Below are 25460 nucleotides of genomic sequence, written 5' to 3' on the forward strand. Positions count from 1 at the left end.
TATGCCCTAGAGGTGGGTGAATTGTCCCACCTCTGAGTGCTTTCACTCCTGCCGTTTGCTCTACCTGGGAAGCTCTCACCTGCTCTCCCTAAATGGCACCTGCCAAAATGCCACCTTTCCCGTAAGGTCCAGTTAAATGGACAGTAAGGGGAGAGCACTGGACACGGAGTCCATCATCTGGTTTGGAATCACCCGCCCGCTTCTCAGAGCCTGGACGACCTCATACTAAGTCCCTTTCCTATTCTGATCTTCAGTTTCCTCATCCTGAAGGTGGGGTAACAAACCTCAGCTGTTATGAGGGCGTAGTGAAATGGCGTATATGACATTGGCTGGCACGCGGTACCTTCCGTTCAGTAAAACCTCCCCAGCCTCTGTATCACACTGGTGTCCCCTTGCTCCAAATTTCTGTTCTCAAATGGCATCTGTGTTACTTAGGTATTGACAGTAGCTAACATTGATCAAATGCTTACGTTATAATAAGGATCGTGATATTTGTTTTGCTGGTCTTTACGTACTGAATCCTCACAGACTCTCTCTGAGCAAGATAACTAAAATTATCCCCATTTCCCAGACGAGAAAACTGGGGGAATCAGAGAAGTTGATTGACTTGCCTGAGGTCACACATCTAGTAGTGGTCAGAATGTCGTGCAAACCTATCCTTAAGCATTATGATCTCCTTTTTAATTGTTTTACTAGTGCAGATGGGCTCCTGTGTACAACAGGCCATAAGCACCTCAGAGGCAAGTCTCACATCTTCTGCTTTTGTGTACGTGTGTGATAGTGACTGACACAGTGTCAGGGAATGGCAGAGGAGGCTCTGCTCTGGGGCCCTTGGGGGTTGTAGAAAAAGCTGTCTTATTACCAAGAGGTGCTTGTGCAGAAGCCATAACCAGGATGACAGGTTAAGTTGGGTTGTAGCGTGGAGGTTAACGATGGCTGTAGAACCCAGTCCCTTGTGAGCTGTACTTAGAAGGCCTTTAATCTATCACTGTCAGGATGTTTCCTCGGCCTCCTGGGCAAAGTCTTTCTCACATTTTCACAAAAATAAAGCACTGAATTTTATTTTCAATTCAGTATTGAAGGGATAGTTTTAAAATTTGTCTTAAAATTTGCTCTCTAACAAGCTATTAGTTTTTATAACAGCCCCTAGGCTAAACTGCAAGCATCCATTTCTTCCATTTGAATTTTTCCCTTATAGTTTTTAACAAATTTTACTACTGTTTTAGCTTCCTCTGTAGTTGGCACACTAAAAATTAGATATCTTGTCTTCAAAATCCTTTCCACAGAACCCACCTGGCTTTCAACCAACTTGGGGATTTTGACCTGCATAGAATGTTCCGGCATCCATAGAGAAATGGGGGTTCATATTTCCCGCATTCAGTCTTTGGAACTAGACAAATTAGGAACTTCTGAACTCTTGGTAAGTAGTGACCTGTCATGAATATATTTAGTATATTGCTTTGGGGGTTTTTGTTTCTGCTGAGTACAAAGAATTCTAGTTCCTGAATTTAGTGAATTTAAATAGGTATTTAAAATGTAAATTTTGTGGTATGTAACATTGACTGTTTCTACTTCCTGATTGAAGAACTGGCGAATCATACATTTCTATAATTAGCTCCACTGAATGGCTCTTTTCTTCTAGGATAGGCTTTTTCAAAGCTGCTTTTCTTCTTTTGGAATAGTTTTTATATGATTCACTGTCATAGCAGTAAAGGGAGTTAGATGTTGAACTCGCATGTTCACTTTATCTAGTGGCTTATGTTATTAAAGATAATGACCAAAGAGTTTTCCTCTATTTTTACTGTTTGTAAGTTTGTAAAAGTACACATGAATTGAGAGTGGCCTGTTAGCTACTGTCATAAACCAACCACTCCTTAACCCACAACTTCTTTAGGTAGTCAGGGAAGAAACTGTGTGCCGTTATGGTGTATAGCTTTATAATATGGAAAGGGGACCCTCATCAGGTCCGAGTTAAACTGGTCCCACAGTTCACCAAATGAAGGAAGGAAAGGCCTACTTACGGCATCTCCTATAATACCTTGTGGCCATCAGTCCTGTCTTGCATAACTGGAACGCTGGTGCCTGTGAGAGAGTCCTTCTACTAAGGGTGAAAGGGTTCGAAGTAAAGTAGGGCTTCTCCTCACGCAGGAGGCTCTTGATCAGGACCTGAGTGTGCCTGGGACTCAAAAAATCTGAACGCCTAGCTTATCACTAGCCTTGCCGGGAGCAAAGTACCCCAGAGTCAGGGCAGGTAGTCACCCAGCCAGCAGCCTTTGTCATCTGAGCACCCATTAAGCAATGGTGGTCTGTCTTGTGTTGCATGAGCCCCTTGATTTAGGAAGTATCCTCCTGATACACGGCTCCCTGTTCACTTCAGGGTCATCGAGAAAAGGCTCAGACCTAATACCTGAAACGTTCTTCTTTAGTATGAAAATGGTGTCAGTCCATCGTAAACACTTAACTATGTGATAAATCCAAGAGACCTGATCACATGAGTGTTTCCTAAACTTCACATCAATCCCCAAATTATCTCAGTGACCAAAAGCCTTTCAGGACAAATTTTCTTGGAAGGGTCTTGAACCCAGAAGCAAAATGGTTCCTGGGGCCTCTTCATTAATCGCCTGCAGCATCTTAATTGGTGCCCCAAATATAAAGGAATCCTGCAGCATCTTAATTGGTACCCCAAATATAAAGGAATCCTACATCCTTTTCTGTTCAATAACAGTAAATCTGCTTTATCTAGAAATGAGTTGTGATGGTAATTGAAAAGCTATTGCTGTCCATTAAGCATTTAACCTAGATTCATATTTGGAATCTGCTCTGTCTAATCTCATATAGTGTGTGCGCGTGTGTGTGTGTGTGTGTGTAGGACCACATCCTATTCTAGTCTAACGTTTATCACATTATGTTTGTGAAAATGATTAGTTTTCTTATCCATGGTTCCACTAGTCCATTAGCTCCTACAGCAGGGAACATGGTTTACCCATCTCTGTATTTCCGGTGCTCAGAAGTTCAGTGCCTGGCGCAGAGTACGTGCTCCGTAAGTTGTCTGTTGACCAGGTGGATGGGCAGTTTGTATTTTGAGTCAAATGAGGGAAAATACGTATTCAGAAATCTCAAAAGCAAACAATAGGAAACTTTTAAACTAGTAGTAAGGAGTTTGCTATATTGTGTTTTGTTTATGTTACAGCTGGCCAAGAATGTAGGAAACAGTAGTTTTAATGATATTATGGAAGCAAATTTACCCAGCCCCTCACCAAAACCCACCCCTTCAAGTGATATGTAAGTACTTCTAATACAATGAATTCTTTATTGTTCTATAATTGTTCTTCTACTCTCCCCAAAACTTCTCAGTGGTTGTAGTATTTTTTTTCCCCAGAGGAAATTTCATTATGAGAAAAAAGCAGAGAAAAGTAAAGTGTCTGAGACATATTTCTGGAATGACCCGATTATTTTCATCATCACCTTTCCCTAGGTAGTTGCAGCTGCTCTGTGGAGGATAAATCTTCGTAAGGACAATTATCTCTTAATCCTCACATGTTGTGATAAATAAGAGACATACAAAAGCAACGGGAGATTCCTGTCAGATTGGCGAAAAGCCAAACGCTTAACAGCCCACTCAGGCAGACTGTGGGGAAGCAGACATCTCCTCTCCTGTGTTGTTGGTGGGAGTACAAATGGTACACTATCCATAGGGACAAATTAGCCATTTTCATCACGATTATAGATTTATTTATTACCCTGACGCAGCAACGGCACTTCTGGGAAGTTCTTCCTGTTCTGTAGTGGAAAAGGATTAGGAACAAAGCAAGTGTCTACCTGTAAATACAGGATGAAATATTCTGTGGTATGACCACACAGCGGAACCCCTTGCAGATATAAAAAGGAATAGGAAGCTGCTTCTGTCTTGATCTGGGATGATCTCCAGGATGACTGTCAAGTGAAAACATCAGGTGCAGTGAGTGCAGTGTTCACGGCACGCTGCCTTTGGGGCAGGGAAGGGTGGAGGGCGTGGGAACAAGTGCACAGAGGCCCCTGCACCCCCGACCCAGGCACCCTGTCCAAACTCAGGAGCCAGATTTTGGGTACTTCTACTGATTAATCCCTCCCTGCGAACTCTCACTACTCATCTTCTGGACTCAGACACCGAATAGATTTAGACAGTGAAGGACACACATAAACATATGTATTTATTTAAACTTGGGTTTGCTTGAAGAAACACTGACAGATACCCAGGAAACTAATAAAAGCGCTTCCTCCGGGGTGGGCGTAGGACCCCCTCAGTAAACACTTTCTGATATCATTTTTATTGTTGAGTCATGTGAATCTTTAAGCATATTCAAAAAGGTTTACATTGAATTTAAACTTTTAAATCCTGTGGATAACTAGGAGAAAAGAGACCTAATTCCGACTCGAGCGATCAGGGAAGCCTGTGTGAAGTGGACGCCAGCCTGAATGTTTTGCAGCCTCTCCTGGGTGGTTGGTTATTCAAGGCAAAGCACCTTATGGGGCACATTCGAGGAACGTGTTTTCTTCCTCCTGAAATCTCAAAATTCGATCTCCCAGAGGCCTCTTGGCATTTGTCTTTTCTTGAATTAGACAAATGCATATTGTACGTTTAGTCTGTGCCTCACGTTATGTCAGATGCTGGGGAAACGTCAAAACACAAACTAGATATAAACCCTGTGTTCGTGACACCTAGAGCCTAGCAAGGAAGCTAGGTGTTAACCAAGAAACTAAACAGTGAATCATTTAGTCGTAGTCGTGGTAAGTGTCACAGAAGAAAAGTTAGGGATGTTGGGGGCCTATATTGAATATAATATCCTAAGCTCATCTGGGGGAGCGTCTGGCGTAACAGCAACCTTCAAGCATCGTCCTAGAACAAACACTGCTTGGGTGTCTTTTTCACGCTAATGAGCTCAAATTACACTGAGAACTAGGGCTTTCCGAAGCTAGTTTGATCATAAAACAACTGCAGACAAATGTGATCCGTGGGTTACTTCACAGATGTGGTACCAGTGAGTGCTCGAGCACACACGGCCCAGTCTTGCCCACACCAGTGTTCTTGAAGTGTTTACACGACCCAGACCTCGAGGGCATTTCTTTAGGATAAATCTCATAACAACGTGGGTTTTTGTTTCCTGCTTTTCACGTGGGAGACAGCGTCAGCGCTGCGCCCCGTCAGCTCTGTGGCCTCCGTCAGGCCCGCCCCTTCAAAGAGCTCATGATTCTCCAAATCTCTAACGTAGCCGCTGTTGCCAGACTCCGGGAGTTCGGATCCACTTCCTAACCTGTGATCCTGGGCAAGTAGCTTTGACTGTCTGAGCCTCAGTTTCCTCACCTGCAAAGTGTGTCAACCCCCTAGGGCGTGGGGAGGACTAATGAGAAGAGCTTAGAGCAGCTGTGGGCATATAGTGAGTATTTACTGCTGCTGTCATCATTATTGTTGTTATTCTCTCATTTGGGCACAACCGAGAGGAATGGAGTGAATCTCCTGTAACATGATTAAATCACTCACATATTTAATTAAGCAACTTCTGTGTTCCAGGCACACTTTTAAGTGCTGAAGATACAGTCAGTAGTGAACAAGGCAGCTCCTGTCCTGCTTACATTCTCACTGGGGTGAGGAAAACACAGGGAATGAGAAAGTAAATAACCTAAGTTCACATGGTAGTTGGTGTCAGCAGGAAAACATAACAGGGTGAGCGGTTGACGTGTAGGGGGTCAGGGAGCATCTGAGGACCCGACATTTGAGTTGAGAACTAGAGGGTATGACGGACAGGTGTGAGCGAGCAGGCCAGGCAGGTGGACAGTAAGTGTTGCTGCCCTGAAGGGGAACAGGCTTGGCGTGTTCACGTGACAACAAGAAGGCAGGTGAGGCTGCAGGGCACTGAGCCAGGAGAGTGCTGGGAGATGCCACAGAGATGGGGCCAGACACGGAGGGTTCTGCAGGTCGTGGAATGGTTTCGGATATTATTATTCTAAGTGTGATCAGAAGTTGTCAAACAAAGGGAGTGACATGATAAGTTATGTTTTAAATGGATCCTTGTGGTTCAGTGATGCTCAACTGGGGCAGCTTTGCCCCCAGAGGACACTTGGCAGTGTCTGGACACATTACATCGTGACTTGGGCAGGTACTGCTGGCATCCAGAGGATAGAAGCCCGGGATGCTGCCGAACAGCCTACAAAGCATGGGGTTGCCGTCGTAACAAAGGGTTATCCAGGCAAAATGTCAGTAGGACGGAGGTTGAGAAACCCAGCTGTGGCTGATGAGTGAAGGACAGACTATAGGGGGTGGTGGGGACAGACTGAAGAGAAATTTATACCAGATCCACTGAGAAATAAAGATAAATTGGACTAAGGTGGTAGCGGCGGAGGTGGTGGAAAGTAGTTCGATTCAGTTCTCAATGTATTTTGAAGGGAGAACCACCGGGAGTTGCTCATCAGTTTAAATATGGGGTGTTTAAGGGAATTGTCCAGATGACGCCCACGGTTTTTGGCCTGAGCATCTAGGTGAATGGCCAGTACCGTTATCTGAGCCAGGGTAGGTAGGAAGGACCGGGTTTGGTGGGGGACAGAAGGAGAAAGTTGTCTTTCATCTAGAACTCTTGTCATCCAGACTTTCAGACAAGTCTGTTTCCCACTCTCCCTAGTGCCCCATGCCAGAAAGCCTTCCATTGCCGGGGGACTAAATGTGACTAGATAGAGATAACTCTGAGTACCCAGAAAGGGTTAAACACATCCTGCCGAGTGAGAGCTCAGACACTTGCTGTAGCCACAGAATTGCAGAGCCAGGGCTGGAGGTGGTCCTCTAGGTGACCTGGGGCCAATACCTCAGTGCCCTCTGCATCTTCTCTGCTGGATTATCAGGTAGCATCTGCGTGATGCTTCCAGCCACAGGAGCCCGCCTGCAGAGCTCGCTGCAGTTTAGGTCTCCCTCCCTGCCAGGGATCCTAGCCCTACCCGCCTTGGATAAGAGTAGAAAGGAAGCTTAGAAGTGAACCCATAGCCGTGCATCATTCTTTGTTCCATACCTGGAAGGTAGTAAGTAAGGCAGGTATGATTGCTAATACTTCACAGGTGAGGAAACTGAGGCAGAGCGAGAACTTGATTTACCCAGGGTCACGGAGGTAGCAAGTGGTATCAGACTTGCATTAAGCCATCTAGTTCTTAAGTCTGGTGTTCCATCCACCACACAGTAGCTGCCTTTCAAACTTGATGTAAGTCACACACAGCAAGTCTCAGAAGCCAGGCTTAGGCCGTCCTTTCAGGTATCTGGAAGTCTTCCAATTCATCAGGTTATGGCCATTCTAGGAGGACTCTGACCTAAGCATAAAGGACACTCTTGAGTGTACCATCTTGGTTCCCGGAGCAGAATCTGCAACTCACCAAAGGCTCTGTGCCACCGTCAACCAGCCCAACTCTCTGCTGCCAACCCAGAATGAAAGAAAAAAGCATCAGCGCTATTTTAAACAGTGTTTCCAGGCTGTGGGATGTGGGAAACAGTAACAGCTACCACACATGGAGTGACTATTTCTGAGCAAGAAATTTTGTGTCCCGTGAATTAGAGCCCTCCTGGAAAGAGGAAAGCGCCTATTAGCGGCTGTATATTCTTTAATTCAAAATATACCAATGAGTTATGGTCCCCAATTTCAAATGAAAAAAAAAAATACTGAAGGTCATAAAGATTAAGTAGTTTACCTAACGTTGCACAGCTGCTTTGCTGTAGGACTAGGATTTGAACCCAAAATCCATTCATTGTCTTTTTATTAATTGGCTCATGTAACGGGTGAGTTCGGGTACAGCTGGACCCAGGATGTCAGACAGTATCATCTGGACCTTAGCTCACTCTCCTGACTCTTGTCTCTCCTTTCCTCTGAGCCAGCGTCCATTTCAGCCTTTCCCCAAAGTTGACCATCAGGCCACTAAGGTCATAGGCTCACCCCTGCAGCTGGGAGGTGGGGTCAGAACCACTTGAACTGAAGTGGAGAGGGGGTAGGTCCTGAAGAGAAGGAGAAATGCACCAAGCCCACTTGGGCTTTGGGCATGTCATCCACGGCAGGAAAGACCGCCGTCTGTGTCCTTCTGGACCTTCAACGACAGCTGTGCTGAGCCTCAGTTTCCTGTCAGTGTCTTCATTCTGTCTTTGCTAGAATAAACTTGGTCTAAACCTGTTTGCTAGAACGTTGAAGGGAAGTGTATCTTAATTAAAATAACTCTTCTTAGGACTTCCCTGGTGGCGCAGTGGTTAATAATCTGCCTGCCAGTTCAGGGGACACGGGTTCGAGTCCTGGTCCGGGAAGATCCCACATGCTGCGGAGCAACTTAAGCCCGTGCACCACAACTACTGAGCCTGTGCTCTAGCGCCCACAAGCCACAACTGCTGAGCCCGCGTGCCACAACTAGTGAAGCCCGCACGCCTAGAGCGCGTGCTCCGCAGCAAGAGAAGCCACTGCAACGAGAAGCCCGTGCACCACAACGAAGAGTAGCCCCTGCTCGCCACAACTAGAGAAAGCCCGCACACAGCAACAAAGACCCAACGCAGCCAAAAATAAATAAATAAATAACATAAAATGACTCTTCTCGGAGAGAACTGTTTGTCAGAAAATGTAAATCTTTCTTAGCTCTTGGGAAATAAAGTCTTAGTTCATTTTGCTTTGCTCTATTTTAGGACTGTACGGAAGGAATATATCACTGCAAAGTATGTAGATCATAGATTTTCACGGAAGACCTGTTCATCTTCGTCAGCTAAACTGAACGAATTGCTTGAGGCCATCAAATCCGGGGATTTACTTGCACTAATTCAAGTCTATGCAGAGGGGGTAGAGCTAATGGAACCGCTGCTGGAACCCGGACAGGTACAGCTTCACTGAAATCAGGATGAAGAGGGACGCGGGAAATCAGTTTAAAAGATGACACGTTTTATTGTAACACCACAGAATGAGACTGTTATACATTAAGTGATCGTGTCTGAATCCGGACAATTTGAGAGTGAAAGGGGCTGCTATTAATAATTACTTTGGGGCAGCTGACTTAAACGAAGCCTGTCTAGGCAAACTAGGACCTCTGACCACCCTATTTATACTTCTCCTTTCCTTTCAGGAGCTCGGGGAGACAGCCCTTCATCTTGCAGTCCGAACTGCAGACCAGACATCTCTCCACTTGGTTGACTTCCTTGTACAAAACTGGTACGGTTTTTGTTTTCTCTGGATATGCCTTGTGAGTTAACGTGAACCAGCCCTATTGGCGGCCTACCTCAGGGCTCAGCAAAGAGCCAGACCCTGTTACAGGCTTTGCGGGCCATGAGGTGTCTGTCACAGCCATTCAGCATTGTCATCATAGTGTGAAAACTGCCACAATCAGTATGTAAACAAGTGAGCATGGCCATGTTCCAGTAAAGCTGTATTTACAAAAACAAGCAGGGGGCCAGATATGGCCTGTGGGCTGTAGTTTGCCAACCCTTGGCCTAGATAAATGTAAAATCCTATCTCTGGGTCCAAAACCTGCTGCATTAAGGGAGGTTGAAAGAGAGGACACTTAACAGCACAAGGTAACAGGTCTGTGAGTTTTCATTGTTTATAAGTTCATGGTAAGAGATCAGTATGTGTGGCTGACCCAATTGCTAATTCAAGTTTAGGATATACTAATAGGAGAGTAATACTGAACACAGCAGGTTTAGACTTGCTGGATTCTTTGTTGGGTAGTTCTGTAAGCTACAGATTAGGAGGAGGAACTAGAGCTCATCCAAAGGAGAGCGATTAAAATAGTGAGGGGATTTGAACTCACATACGATACGGTGCCTGGACACAAGCCAGATTGTACAAACGCCCAGCCTCTTCCATAGAGGTGGTTCTGCGTAGTGGTTAAGACCATTGGCTCCAGAGACACACTGCCTGTGTTCAAATCCCTGCTCCATCATCTGTGTCTCGATAATCTCGCAAACAAGCACTTCATCCTCTCTGTTTTCATCTAAAAAATAAGGGTTATAGTATACCTACCCCATCAGGTGGTTGTGAAGACTAAATGAGCTAATACACGTAGGAGACGTGTGTCTGTCCCGTACACAGTAGGCACTCAATAAATGCTGGCTGTTATTGTCATTATGTTGCTTATAAATGGAAGTGTCATGTTAGAAACATCATCATCTTTCCTGCTTATAAGAAGTAGGTCGCAAATTTGACTCAGTTGTTAGCATGGGAAAAAGTGGTTCATCTGTAGTTTTAAGTTATAGAGCAAGTCATTTTTTTCTGATGCTTTCATTTTTCAGTGGGAACCTGGATAAGCAGACGGCCCTGGGGAACACGGCTCTGCACTACTGTAGCATGTATGGTAAACCTGAGTGTTTGAAGCTGCTTCTCAGGAGCAAGCCCACCGTGGATGTCGGTAAGTGTGGCCAAGCGTCTCTTAATAACTGCGGTGAGAGCGTTCAGTTGGCTGAAACCTAGACATGCCTGTTCCATTGTCATCTGAGTATTGTTCTTTGCCTTTTCAAGATGTATCTTAGATAATCATGCAACTATATTCCACCTGTTTTAGCTAACCAGGCTGGAGAGACTGCCCTGGACATAGCAAAGAGACTGAAGGCCACCCAGTGTGAAGATCTGGTAAGCGGAGTGGGACAGGGGTGAGCCCAACTGCCCTGAAAGGGTGTTCTCTGAAACACGACTGGAGTGAGAGAAGCAGATTCTTTCTCTCTCTCTTTTTTTTTTTTTGAACATTGGCTAAAGAAATCCAGATAAGCACTCAGGCTACATTTGAAAAAATGGTAAAATGATACATTTGTCATCCATGTCTTTTGAGTACAGTTCTGGTGTAGCAGCTAAAAGGCATTTGAGAGGTCTTATTACCAGACAAACTGCTTTTTTTTTTTTTTTTTGGCCGTGCCACACGGCAGGCGGGGGCAGGATCTTACTTCCCTGACCAGGGATCGAACCTGAGCCCCCGGCACTGGAAGCACAGAGTCTTAGCCACTCGACCACCAGGGAAGTCCCAAGGTGCTGCTTTTTTTGTTTGCCAGACAGTAGTCTTTCTCTGTAGCTTAACAGTAAAGAATTATTTGGGGAATTCCCTGGCGGTCCAGTGGGTAGAACTCTGCAGTTCCTGGGTTCAATCCCTGGAACTAAGGTCAGGGAACTAAGATCCCGCAAGCCGTGTGGTGCAGCCAAAAAACAAAAATAATTTTTTTTGGAAAGAATTACTTGGGAAGCCGGTTCCAAAAACTGGGCAAGCAAAGTTCAGAGTGTAATGGTTTTCAGAATGTCCAGTGCCCTCCCTCCCCTCCCCCGCATCCTGTGTACACACTCACCTCCAGTCCCACTAGTTCTTGCTTATACCTCTGGGCCTTTGCGTAGAGCATGATTCTCTTAACCACAGGGAAGGATAAGATAGAAAAGATAAGTTACATTCCCTTGAGTTCCTGCTGAGTGCCAAGTACCCACCCAGGCCCAGCAGTTGTACGTCTTTATTTTTACAAGAATGCTTTAGGGACGTTGGAGTTACCCTTGCCCCATTTTATGACTAAGAAAGTGGGCCATGGGTGGAACCAGGACTGTCTGAGTTTAAAGGCCTACCGGCCTACCTGTCGCACTTCAGTGACTCTGATTTTGCCTTCCAGCGGGAATTTGCAGTTTTGAGGCTCATTTTAATAATATTGAGAAAGCTTTTAATTTTGGAGAGAAGTCACGTTACCAGAATTAAAAAGGCTCCACCCGTAATTCTTTGCAATTCCTCTTCAGTCTGTCCTGTGGCAGTCCCGTTTGTATAATCAGAGTTTTGCCTGCAGTGCAGCTACTGGTGATGAATCCGAAACCAGGAATGAGGTGGGATTTGCTCAGTGTTTATATAATGTCCGGGTGCCTGGCAATGAAATTACAGCGGTTACACCTGCTGTTACTTTCAGCTTTCCCAGGCTAAATCTGGAAAGTTCAATCCACATGTCCACGTAGAATATGAGTGGAATCTTCGACAGGAGGAGATGGATGAAAGCGATGATGATCTGGATGACAAAGTGAGTGTACGTGGTGCCTCTGATTCCTTAGCCCTTCTCCCAGGTTTTCTCCACTATACAGATAAGACCCATTCTTTGTGAGATTGATTTTGGTCTTACGACCTGATTCACCAGGGCCATTTTCTTTGTTTAGTCTCTGATCCTTGTTGAGTGCCACTTAATAGCTGTATTGGTCAGGGTTCTCCAGAGAAACAACCAGTAGGGGTGGGTGGGTGGGTGGTGTGTGTGGGGTTGCGTGGGGTGTGTGTGTGGTGTAGAGATGGAGAGAAATTCATTTTAAGGAGTTGGCTCACATGCCTGGGGCGGGCCCGGCCAGAATCCCCAGGGCAGGCCAGTAGGCTGGGGACTCCACAGGAGCTGAGGGTGCAGTCCTGAGTTTTCAGGCAGAAAGCCTTCTTCCTTTGGGGATCCTTAGTCTTTCCTCTTAAGCCCTTTGACTGCCTGCATGAGGCCCACCCCTGTTACTCAAAATCTAACCTAAATGTGAACCACATATAAAAAATACCTTCACAGCAACATCTAGACTGGTGTTTGACCAGTCACCTGTGCACCATAGCCTTAGCCAAGTCAACACGTAAAATTAGTCATCAAAACAGCTAATTAATAAATAACAAGTTGTCACTGATTGAGTGTTTAAATATGAACTAGGTGGCAGCGAGCACGTGTCACCTCAGGTCATCTCTATCAAAAGCCCATTGGGGTGTTGTCATTGTCCCACTTTACAGAGAAGACTGACAGGGAAATCACGTGGTGTATCTAAAGTCTCACAGCGAGTAAAGACAGTCTCAGGGATTAAACCCAGTTCTGTGTGACTTTATCATAGATAGCTCTGAATTACCTCTGAAGGTTCATTTGTACCCTTTTTTTAGATTCCACATATAAGTGATATCATATGATATTTGTCTTTCTGTGTCTGACTCACTTAGTGTGATAATCTCTAGGTCCATCCATGTTGCTGCAAATGGCATTATTTTGTTCTTTTTTATGGCTGAGTAATATTCCATCGTATATATGTCCCACATCTTATTTATCCATTCCTCTGTCAGTGAACGTTTAGGTTGCTTCCATGACCTGGCTGTTCTAAATAGTGCTGCAGTAGACATTGAGGTGTGCATGTATCATTTTGAATTACGGTTTTCTCTGGGTATATGCCCGGTAGTGGGATTGCTGGGTCATATGGTAGTTCTATTTTAGGTTTTCTAAGGAAACTCCGTACTGTTCTCCATAGTGGCTGTACCAATTTACATTAGTGTAGGAGGGTTCCCTTTTCTCCACACCCTCTCCAGCATTTAGTGTTTGTGGATTTTTTGATGATGGCCATTCTGACCGGTATGAGGTGATACCTCGTAGTTTTGATTTGGATTTCTCTAATGATTAGTGATGTTGAGCATCTTTTCATGTGTTTATTGGCAATCTGTATGTCTTCTTTAGAGAAATGTCTATTTAGATCTCCTGCCCATTTTTTAATTGGGTTGTTTCATTTTTTGATACTGAGCTGCCTGAGCGGTTTGTGTATTTTTGGAGATTAATCCCTTGTCGGTTGCTACCTCTGAAGGTTCCTGCGTGCATTTTTCATCAGCTGTGGATCCACTGGTTCCTCTTTCCCAGGCAGGATGTAAGGAGTAGTCAAAGGTGCTCCTACCGAGGGGTCCTAATGGCATTCACCATTTTAAGAGAAGCTCAATTGCGACACAGTCAAGGTAACCATTATAGTAAGAGTTGGCGAAATTCCTTAGAAGTGTTCAGAGGACAGGGCGGCTGCCTCAGCCTTGGCGAGCAGTGAAGACCTTACCAAGGAAACACTGTGGGAGATGGGTTTCTAAGGGTAGTGAGGAGCTTGCCAGGCAGGGAAGTAGGAAGGAGTGCATCCTTCTGGGGAGGGAGAACAGCATGTGCGGAGGCCGGTGGTCATCATGGGGCCTGAACATCAGAGGACCGCTTGGGATGAGATGTGAGGTGCCTTCACATGCACTGGGTGGGGAGAGGCAAGAGGCTCCCCTGGAGTGTCAGGCAGCCCAGACCAGGAAGGGCGTAAGGGGGTGGTAGGCCAGGTTCAGCCCTTTGGCTTTCATCTAAGCAGGCACAGGCCAGCAGAGCTTTGCTGTCAGAGAACAGGGTTTCCTACCAGCTCTGCCTGCAGCGTGGAGAATGGGCTGGAGCTGAAAGAAACTGAGGCAGGGGCTGTTCAGGGGGCCAGTGGTCCAGGGGGTGCTGGTGAGTGCCTGCACGAGTTGTGGGTCCGAGCGGCACTTCTGAGCTCTCCGTGCAGGACTGGGTGGCTCTCGATGCCACTGAGGTTGGGAGACTTCCCACTTGGGAAGTTGCATGGGTGCTGATGCTGTGAGCCGAGTGCAAACGCCAGCGATCCGTCATGGGTGGTTGAAAGTGTTTGGAATCCAAGAGGTTGAGGTTGGACGTACAGGCCCGAGTCATCAACATTAGGTGGCGGTCACGGCCGTGGGTGCAGATGAGGTTCCTTCCTAAGAGGGTGTAAAATGAGGAGAGAGGTGAGTGTGGAGAGCCTCGACGTTAAAGGGCTGAGCAGGGATGGAAAAGTTAATGCAGTAGCTACTGTTCAGTTGTTGGTGAACGTGCCCTGCACAGGGGAGGTGTTTGGGGATTCAAGGTTAAATCTGTGTGACCTTCTACTTCTGAATACAGTGCTCCCTAACCAGCACGTCCCTGGTGGGACCCTGGTAATGACAGGAGAGTGAGAAGTGTACTCTCTGGATGTTTCCCTTGTGCTGTGTCGTGGCTCCTAGGCTTTTGTGTGGCCGACCCCCCAGAAACGCAGAGAGCCACAGGAGCCCAGATCCCCCCCTGAGCGTGCCCTGCAGAGTCCTCCGGACACCTGAAGCGTCATCCTTGACTATCAGCTGACCCACCGCACTGTTATTTCATTTGCCAGCCGAGCCCCATCAAGAAAGAGCGCTCCCCCAGACCTCAGAGCTTCTGCCACTCCTCCAGCATCTCCCCGCAGGACAAGCTGTCACTGCCGGGCTTCAGCACTCCGCGGGACAAACAACGGCTCTCCTACGGCGCCTTCACCAACCAGATCTTTGTCTCCACAAGCACAGACTCACCCACAGCGCCGACTGCGGAGGCACCCCCGCTGCCTCCTAGAAACGCCGGGAAAGGTACAGGCTGTGGGAAGGGCTTTGTGACTCCATCTTCAGAGCTGGGAGTTGACCCAGCTTTGACGTAAGAATTTCGAGGTGCCTTTGAGTGGCAGAGTGTGGGCTGTGATGTCAGGGCAGCTTGAAACAGGGACCTCACCATTTGCCACGTTACAGCCGAGAAGTAGTGTTACGGGCACTCCGCGTGCCTTGTCTTGTGTGAACCTTACAACCATCCTGTGAGGTGTGTGCTTTTGCGCCCATTGTACAGATGAGAAAATTGAGGTGGAATGACTTGCTCAAAGGTCATGCGGCCGGTAAGTGGTGGAGTTGAGGTTCCATCCAGGGTCCACATGGCTCCCAAACCAGCGTTCTTTCCTGTGTAATATGGGGTGGAATTTGAGTTCTTCTTTGAGAAGTTTCTTTCCTCTACACTAAAATGTAGTAACAGTGATAGGCAATAGTTACGAAGCCCTTTGCTTTACGAGAGGCCCTAAGCCCAGCACCTCTCTTTTCACGCTCACAGAACAAGGTAAGGTAGGACAGCTGCTGGCACCAGGCAGACAGGGTCCTGGTTCAGAGCTCTAGAGTAAGTGGCCTGGGGCTCTTGGGGGTTTGGGATCCTTACCCAGGTCCTGTGTGACCTGAACCCACACTCCTGTGCTCTCTGGCGAGTGGTTTTCCACAAGATACCACCTGGGGCAGGATCTTACCAGAGGAGGGTCATTGTGCCGTGTGTTGTCACATGCCCCCACGGGGCTCATGCCAGGTGGTGACGGTCCACAAAGACTGCATCCTGTTCCCCGAATCCACCGAACGCCCTGCACAGAAAGTCCATGTATTCCCACCTATATGGGGACGAGTCGAGACACAGAAGTGATAACATTAAGGGCTCACCCCTCCCGGGGGTATTCGAGAGGTACCCGGAGCTGTAGCTTCCGGTCTGGTCTCAGCCATAAATCCAAGTGCAGGATCCTCCCCGTGTCCTCTGCTCGCTCGTGCTCACGCAGGTTTGAGGGCCCCGGTGCACAATGCCGTGCCTATTTGAATCACACTGGGGCTATTTTCTGGGGAATGTGAGCTTTATTCAAAGCAGTGTTTTTTCAGAGCTTATTCTCCATTGAAATAGTGTTATAAATGGGAGCAGTGTTCTTAGACCCCAATGGCCTCATAGATTATAAAATAGTGGAGAAAGTTAAAATGAGGCTCGGTCATAAACAGCACTCATCAGAGATAACCAGTGACCAGAAGAGCAACGGCGCACGTAACCCAAAGGCTTAACCTGCCGGTGGTGTCCTTACCATTCCACACGTCATGCTGGAACGTGCCTTTTAAGTCACTAGCATAACAAGGTACAGATGTGTGCCGCAAGAGGACCGTGTTCCCTCTCACCGCGGGGCGATGATGCTCCCCAGCAGGGTGGCAGTCTGCTAAGAGCAGAGAGTCCCTTTCTGCGCCCTAAGAAAGACCGTGGAGAGTTACTCTGCAAGAGTTCACATCCCCTGATCGTGGTTACCAAAAAAAGTGGTGATGACCTATCAGAGAGCCTCGCGGTCACTGAGAACCTTGGAAAAGGGCTACAGGAGAGAATGACACCAGAGTCCTAGGGGCCAGGAGGCACCCTCACCTCCCTCTACCCCTTTCCATAATTTTGTCTCAAGGGGACGCAGAAACCCATAAAGTATACTGACTCAGTGCCAAGTATATCTCTGCTGCCTTGAATAAATTCTGATTAGCTCTTTCCCAAAGACCCAAAGACAAAGACCAAATTTATTTAGTGATGCAGCTGCTGAAACGAGTGCCTAGAGACTTGGCCGTAGCAACCGTGGTCGGCTAAGGATAGACTGCTTACCGCCCCCCACCCCCAATCCCATAATTGAACATAGACATCCCTCTCCGCTACAGTCAGAGTGTTCTTCCAGGTTGCTCATAGCAGGACATCAGATTCGGAGATTTGGTCTGAGCTGGTGAGACAAGAAGCACAGCCTGCCCATGACTTTTATAAGGGGTTCGAAGCGGGAGACACTTCCTGCAGGCAGCTTGGCTCACGTGCCCACACATTTGGAAAAGTGATAATGGTTGAATGGAGTTCTCAGAAGACACAGTTGAAGACCAGCCGATGCTCTGCGCAGAGATAACTCTCCTCTGTTTTCCTTACGTTTTCTTCATTTCATTCTGTTGAACTGACTGAACTGTTTGTATGGAACAAGGATGTCTTGTTGTTTGGGTTGCTAGTTTCCCGTGGAGGTAAAGCAGAGGTGTCTGCTTGCAGCAGAAGTCATTTCCACACTGAGAACTTCGGGGTCGTAAGGATGATGGTTTCGGGTGAGGCAGAAACAACTGATAAAGTTTACACTAACGAGAGGAATACAGAGGACAAAAGTAGAAGGAATTATTCTGAATCCAGCTCAGGAGTATTTTCAAAAACTTGCAGCTGCCTCATGAAAATGTAAGGAGTTTGACCTAAGTTGCCATCGGGCAAAGCCCCCTGTGCTTGAGCAGAGCTCCAGTCAGAGCTGGACGACTCAGCGATTCAGAATCCCGAGCTCACCACTCTTAAGCTTTTGAAACATTTTGCTGCCTACGCCCTCTTCAGATGTGAAGTCCAGCGAGATTAAATCAAAGCTATAAAATTAAGCATGCAGAAGTTTCCCCCTCGTGGTCAGCAGCTCCGCCCAGCCCCCCACTTCACTGTATCTTTATTAAGACTAGATATTCTTCAGGGTCGCCAAGATGGGTTTGTTCTTCATCTTTAAGCAAAAATCATGTCACAGAACCTGGATTTTTTTTTTTAGAGCTAGAGGGATGCTGAAAGATTGACGTGATTTGCCACCCTTCGTACAGCTAAGGAAACAGAGCCCTGAAAAGGCTGAGGAACTTCCAGGTCACGCGGTGGCTGAAATAGGATAGAAAATTAAAGTGGGCCTTAGGACTTGGCAACCAGATCTTCTATGGTAGTTTCTTCTTTTCCATGTTGAGGAAGAGGGTCCATCTCTGTCTTGTCTTCCTCGTGCATTTGTCATCAGAATCCAGTGAGACAGTATACGAGAAAGCATTTGGTAAAATGCAGAGCGCTGAACTACCGCGAGGGACTCCCAGCAGGACCGTTCAGGCTCTGACTCCACACACGTCCCCAGAGTAGGGAAGAAGGTATGGGCACCATGGTACTGTGATGCCGCCCCCAGAACAGGCACTTGACAGCAGCGTAGCTTGCTTTTTAAGTCATTTTAAGCTACAGAACTGCGGTTTTCTCCCATTGTAAAATTCCACACCTTTTACACAGCCGTGGCACAGACTGGACTTGACACGAGATTTTTGTGGAGGTTAGTGAGAGGGCCGGGAAGCTTCCAGCTCAGCACCTGGCACCTGGTCTGTGCCCCAGGGAGGGTTCTGCTGCTGACATTTGAGAGCCACTGCGACCCCTCAGCTTTAAAGAAGCGTCCTTGGGGGATGGGAACCGGGGTGGAGCTGCCCGAGTCTGGTAAATAAGCAGGTGCTCTGAATGGCGAAGCCTGGCGTGGTGTGGGCACCTTCACTCAAAGGATTTGTCAAGTAAATGAACGATGAGTCTGATCTCAAGAAGCTTATGTGACTTACTTAAATGAACTAAGTTTTCAAGCTTTTAGAAGCACGAGGTGATACGCTGACTAACTTCAGTTCATTCCCATCTGTTTGTGAGATCAGTCCCCTGGACTCAGGCGTCGTGTAGCACCTCTGCATAGCCTGTGAATACCTGTAGGAATCCTGCAGTCCACACACGTTTTCTATAACATGGACTTCCTGTTTCATACGGGCTCCAGCCTTGGTCTGATAAACCAGTAGGTGATCTGCACAAGAGCGGCTCAGGGCCTGGCGCACCGAGGGCTCAGCGGGTGCTTGTCACGGAGAATGTTGAACCCGGTGCTGCCCTCACCGTCCCTGCAGGCGAAGAGCTAAGCACCCACGTTAATCCAAGAGTACAGTTTGAGAGTAACACACCCTCCAAGGCAGGTCCATCTGTCAACCACACCGTGCCTGCTGGGCAGCTGTGAGCCGCTGTGAATTCAAACCCCACTCTGTCCTCTTCTCTCCCCTGCCCCACCTAGGAGGCTGGGGTTCCTCCCCACCAAGTGCTAACCCTGTCCCTGTCCTGGTCTCCTTTTCACATTTAACTCATCTTGCTAAGTTTCAGGGCCTTCATCTGAAAAATAAGAATCAGGTGTCTGGCTGCCTGGGTCCCTGCTTAGAACGTGAAGTAACGTATGTAAAGTGACTGGTACAGCGTGAGCACTCAGTACATAGGATGGGAGCCTGTTGGGTCCTGCTGCATGTGTTCGGTTCTGCACGTGTCCTGGGCCCTGGCAAGCTAGCAGAGGGGGGAGCGGGGAGCTCCTGCTTGGAAGCTCGCGCTCCAGTGGGTGAGAAAGCGGTGAGCTGCGCCCTCATCAGGGGCGGTAGTCGGTGGCGCTCCAGATTTGAAGAGAGGGTGAAGGGAGTCTTCCTTTCACTCCCCCCTCCCGCTGGAGGCAGAACTCCTCCACATGGAGGCTGGGAATGAGCTGTCCCTGCATCCCTGGCACAGAGGGGGCTCCATCAGTGCCTGCTGAGTGAACAAACAACTGCAGAATCAGTGAAAGCGTGTCCCAGAAATGTGCGGCCAGAGCAAGGAGGGGACACTCATAAAACTAACCCAGATGTCCTGGGGCTGTGATAACTGACTTGCTGATGATCCTTCTGCACCATGTTTGTGCCTAAACTCAGTTGTGTAAGCATTTTATACACCGTTTCTCTGACTCATTTGAGGTTTGTAGCAACAGTTAGGGCAGAGAGGGGGTGGCCAGGGAGAAGACTGCCCCGGGGTCTGAAGGTAAGCAAGTGCCCTGCTCCAGGAGTTGGACTTGCCTAGGAGATGTTTCCCTGTGAGTGGCTTTATTCTTATGCTGATGACTGTAGAGTTCCCTGGGATTTTTTTTATCTCACAGGAAGGCAGCCATTTGAGTGGCTCGACTTTAAAGCTTCCCAGGGACCATTGTCCTTCATTTGTGTTGAATTTTCTGGATTTTTCTGGGTTTTTTTGTGTGTGTGAGTGGGTTTTTGTTTGCTTGTTTGTTCTGCCTATTTTTGTCCGTCTCTCTCAATCCTTTTTAAAGCACTGCACACGTGTATCACCTTGCATTGGCCTCCTTGCTGGCCAAGAGCACGTCTGTGACTCCTGCCCTCAGCAGTGCCGGGCTTGCCAGCCCAGTCGCCCGACCACCGGGGTGCGGAAAGGGGAGCAAAGGTCGCCCGACCGCCGGGGTGCGGAAAGGGGAGCAGAGGAAATGCTGTTGTACGTCTTGCACGTAAGAACGTATGAGCAGGGCTTCCCTGGGGGCACAGTGGTTGGGAATCCACCTGCCAGTGCAGGGGACATGGGGTCGAGCCCTGGTCCGGGAAGATCCCACATGCCGCGGAGCGACTAAGCCTGTGCGCCACAACTACTGAGCCTGTGCTCTAGAGCCCGTGAGCCACAACTACTGAGCCCATGTGCCACAACTACTGAGCCTGTGCTCTAGAGCCCACGAGCCACAACTACTGAGCCCACATGCCACAACTACTGAAGCCCGCGCGCCTAGAGCCTGTGCTCTGCAACAAGAGAAGCCACCACAATGAGAAGCCCACTCACCGCAACTAGAGAAAGCCTGCATGCAGCAACAAAGACCCAACACAGCCAAAAATATTTTTTTTTTTTTTTTTTTTTTTTTTTTGCGGTACGCGGGCCTCTCACTGCTGTGGCCTCTCCCGTTGCGGAGCACAGGCTCCGGACACGCAGGCTCAGCGGCCATGGCTCACGGGCCCAGCCGCTCCGCGGCACGAACCCGTGTCCCCTGCATCGGCAGGCGGACTCTCGACCACTGCGCCACCAGGGAAGACCTAAATAAATTTTTAAAAGCAAAATAAATCCTTTTAAAAAGAAAAAAGAGTATATGAGTGTTAAAGAACCAACCCTGAGCCTTGAGTTCGGCACTTTTCTCTTAATGATCAGTGTCTTGGAAGGAGACTGAAGGACATGTGAATGGCTCCTGCGTGTTCTGTGTGCAGCGCTGCGTCTGTCACAGTGTCACTGCCATGTTGGGATCCTGCCAGGCCTGCTGCCAACCTACCGTGCTTTCTCCACACGCCCCTCTCCTCTGCACCGTCCCTCTGTTTCCCCACCTGAGCATGGAGATGATGATAGCGCCTTCCTACTACACACAGTTCTTCTCTAAGTAAATACTCTTGCATCTTTATCTACATTTTTTTAATATATAAATTTATTTTTATTTTTTATTTATTTTTGGCCACGTTGGGTCTTCGTTGCTGTGCGCAGGCTTTCTCTAGTTGTGGCGAGGGGGGCTACTTTTATTTGTGATGCACGGGCTTCTCCTTGCGGTGGCTTTTCTTGTTGCAGAGCATGGGCTCTAGGTGCACAGGCTCAGTAGTTGTGGCGCATGAGCTCAGTAGTTGTGGCACATGGGCTTAGTTGCTCCACGGCATGTGAAATCTTCCCGGACCAGGGCTCGGACCTCTGTCCCCTGAATTGGCAGGTGGATTCGTAACCACTGCACCACCAGGGAAGTCCCTATCTACTTTTTAAATGATAGAAACTTTCCATTCTTTTTAAGTTCTGTACTGTGAAAACCATTAGAAAATGGTAAGTTTGTCATTTGTATTGTCCAGAGTTGTCTATATAACTCTGTCATTAACTTCGAGGCTTCTGAGATGCACGGCAGCGTCACGCGTGTGGGCTTCCCGAGCTCTGGCCGCATGGTGGCCACACGTCTGAGCTGCAGGCCTCAGTGAGGGACCTCCCTGAGCCGGTGACGGTGAGGTGCTCGAGGCAGCGCAGCTCACATGGGGTCACTAGCGTTGAAGCCCTGGCAGAACGTCTAACTGAGTGACCAAGAGGCTGCTGGAAATACAGGAGAACCCCAGGCACGTGAACCCGCAGTAAGAGCTGCGTTGGTACACCCTGCCTCCTTGTAGAAGCCCTTCTAATAATTTAACCTGGGAGCTATATATATGGCAGCTTCGGAAATCTAGACCATATTTTTAAGAAAAAGTGTTAGAGGATAATTTGACATAATAGCCAGTATTAGCGGCAAATGTGGCTTAGGGTGTTTTCTCCTTATTCCCACAGGCCCTGGCAGAGTGGAGGGAAGAAAACTGGCTGCCCGAGTCCCCTCCCCACCTGTTAATCTTGCCTCCCACCCCTTTCGAGTTTGTTTGATGCTGTGTTTACTGTTTTTTTGTTTGTTCTGTTTTAGCTTTCTTTACCCCTCCAGAAGTGCTGCTTTCCTGACCAAGCCAATGTTCAGGTTTAGTTGGCAGGAAACATCCTTTTAGTGCTTAAAGACCAGTTACTTATTTTGGAAGTCTTTTGAGCTCTTTACAGTAAAGTTATAAAATTTTGTCTGTTTTTCTGGGGTCTGATATAGTGTTTTTCACCCTTTTTTAACTCATGCCCTACCAGCCAAGAAGATTTCATGGCATCTTCCCTTCTGTAACTTCTGTTACAGAACAATAGGTGGGTCTGTGTGTTGTTTGCCATGAAAGTCCATTACAGTATTGAATATTTATTTTCGAACTTCACACTGTCTCTCCCCAGGTCCCCTCTCTCCCTGGTTTCTGATCTGTCACCCTAAGTGAGACGTTCTGTCTTCCTTAAGGATCACTAGCCTTACAACAAGAGAAGTAGAAGTTTTTTCATCCATTAATTCGATACTGTATTTACGAAATGCAGCTTTCTCTACCCCAGGCCAGAGAACAGCCTGACCCTGGTAGAACCTGCAGCATGGTGGACAGAGAGGCAATGAACAAGTCAGCAAAGACAGATAATTAGAGACTGTAGTAGCTGATGTCTGAAAGTAAGACAAGGCTGTGATGACGTCAGGAAGGGAACACTAACCCCTACATTTTTTAAATGATGATTCAGGAAGCTTGATTTTGCTTGGTTTGTGGTTACAGGACAACTCTGGTCTGATCACTCCTAAAACCACGTACACAGACAGCCCAGAGATATAGCTCCATTGGCCATCTGTGTTTCCAGGCGGGATTTGAAACGGATTGATTATGGCCTTCCAGATGCATTGCATCAGGAAGTCCCTAGATGGCGATACAGACGAAACTGCTGGGGAATCTCACCATTGTCTATTATGTATTCTCCATTTATTTCCAAGAGGAAAGTTCCACTTCCTAGTACCGAGCGTTGTTGTTGCCATTTTCCTCGTGTGGCGAGCCCAGAAAATACTGGCCTGGCTTTCAGGACGGGGCGAGCCCTCGCCACCCCCAGAGACCTGCATCACGGTTCAGCTCCGCCCCTCGTGGCAACAGCCCCGCTTTCCTAGCTGCCAAATGGGACCAGTAATACCAGACCCACATGCCTCACAGGGTTGTTATGAAAATCAAGGCAAATAGCATGTACCAACACATTTTGAAAACTAGGAAGCACTGTACAAACACAAGGCTAAAATAACAATGCCTTTACTGTTAAAAAATGAAACAGTTTCTGAAACGTCAGTGACTGGTGCCGTAATTAGGCGTTGATTGGGGATATCGGTAAGGCTTCCATCACGTATCTCATCAGTAGGACTGAGAATAAATACTGCCGCTAGGACCATTTAATTCTAAAGCACACGACCATTTTACTGAGATGAATGGTATTTACTTCCAAGACGAGACTGTCTTTGAGAAATGGGGGTTTAAATCTGTGTTTGTACTGAGCGGTAATTGATCACGGGAAATAGCAAAGCTTGTTTTCCCAAGGAAGGAGGCCAGCAGTAATTACGCTTCTCTTTTAATATGCAGAATGTAGAAAGCTCTTTTGGAGCCTTTCTGGATCACCAGGTACCTGCTATCCTGCGATAAACATTTGGTGTGGCAGTGTTCCTAGCTTTTTTTGTTTCTTTCCTTTTTTTCTCTTTTAATGTTTGTGGACACTGTTGTCCAGTTAAACCATAACCTGGTAATGATCATAAAGAGAGATTGTCAAAGTGCCCAGCATATAGTGCTCGGCACACACCGGCCACTTCAGTGTCTCTTGGAATAAACAAAATTAACAGCATATATACTACTCCCATAGCGCTCATTGAAAACAAACTCCTTTTTTTCTTAAAGCGTTAGTTCAAAAAGTCAACTTTTGCAGTAGTGGTGTGTGTGTGTGTGTGATATTAATATCATTATTGCTATCCTATCATTACCTCTGGAGAAAGTAGAATCTTTTTAAAAACCTTTAGAAATCAGGGCTTCCCTGGTGGCGCAGTGGTTACAAATCTGCCTGCCAATGCAGGAGACACGGGTTTGAGCCCTGGTCCGGGAAGATCCCACATGCCGCAGAGCAACTAAGCCCGTGCGCCACAACTACTGAGCCTGCGCTCTAGAGCCCGCGAGCCACTACTACTGAGCCCGCGTGCCACAGCTACTGAAGCCCGCGCACCTAGAGCCCGTGCTCCTCAGCAAGAGAAACCACTGCAGTGAGAAGCCCGCGCAGCGCAATGAAGAGTAGCCTCCGCTCGCTGCAACTAGAGAAAGCCCGCGTGCAGCAACAAAGACCCAATACAGGCAAAAATTTAAAAAAAAAATTTTTTTTAAACCTATAGAAATCAGTGAAGCTTATGTAACTTGTTCAAGCTTCCAATATAATAGGTGGTTTATGATATCTAGAACAGTTCAGAATTGGAGGAAAAAAGGGTTTTTGGATTTCCCTTCTTTCCAAGTAACCCTTTCCATTAGAACCTTCATTATTTATAAAAGTCATTTAAAAAAAAACTTCAGGCAACGTTTGCTGACTGAAAAAAAGATTGCAGTGGAGAGAGAAACCCTATTCTATGAATCCAGTGTTCATGTTTCCACGTGAGGCCCTTTGGAGGTTTAGTCGGTTTTGTTTTTTGTTTTTTTTTGCGGTACACGGGCCTCTCACTGTTGTGGCCTCTCCCGTTGTGGAGCACAGGCTCCGGACGCACAGGCTCAGCGGCCATGGCTCACGGGCCCAGCTGCTCCGCGGCATGTGGGATCTTCCCGGACCGGGGCACGAACCCGCGTCCCCTGCATCGGCAGGCAGACTCTCAACCACTGCGCCACCAGGGAAGCCCTTAGTCAGTATTTTGCTCTTTCTCCATTGACTTTGCTGGCAGTGCTGTGTGCCTTCTTCCTCTGTAGGTTTTGCCGTGGTTCCAGTGAGTTACTGGTTTAAAATGTGTGTGTTTTATTTCTCCCGTTGTACCCAAAGGATGATCTAAACCCAGTAGTGTTCCATGTTGGCTGACGTTTTGTTCCTTAAAAGCACACAGTCTCCTTTTTAATTTTTTTACCAGCAATTTTTAAAAGCCCTCTTTTGGGGA

At 47.4% G+C, this 25460-nt stretch overlaps 1 protein-coding gene across 4 annotated transcripts in view; it reads left to right on the forward strand.

Moving 5' to 3' along the window:
- ASAP1 (ArfGAP with SH3 domain, ankyrin repeat and PH domain 1) overlaps positions 1-25460 on the forward strand; it is a 350408-nt gene that overhangs the window by 301803 nt on the left and 23145 nt on the right. For all 4 annotated transcript variants that reach the window (XM_079901274.1, XM_079901276.1, XM_079901277.1 and 1 more), the window contains 8 exons: positions 1287-1420; positions 3191-3282; positions 8672-8858; positions 9103-9188; positions 10268-10383; positions 10537-10604; positions 11900-12007; positions 14916-15144. In XM_079901274.1, coding sequence (XP_079757400.1) covers positions 1287-1420; positions 3191-3282; positions 8672-8858; positions 9103-9188; positions 10268-10383; positions 10537-10604; positions 11900-12007; positions 14916-15144 — 1020 coding nt within the window. The remainder of the gene's footprint in view (positions 1-1286; positions 1421-3190; positions 3283-8671; positions 8859-9102; positions 9189-10267; positions 10384-10536; positions 10605-11899; positions 12008-14915; positions 15145-25460) is intronic.

This window comes from Stenella coeruleoalba (genome assembly GCF_951394435.1).
Source record: "Stenella coeruleoalba genome assembly, chromosome: 17".
Lineage (NCBI taxonomy): Eukaryota > Metazoa > Chordata > Mammalia > Artiodactyla > Delphinidae > Stenella > Stenella coeruleoalba.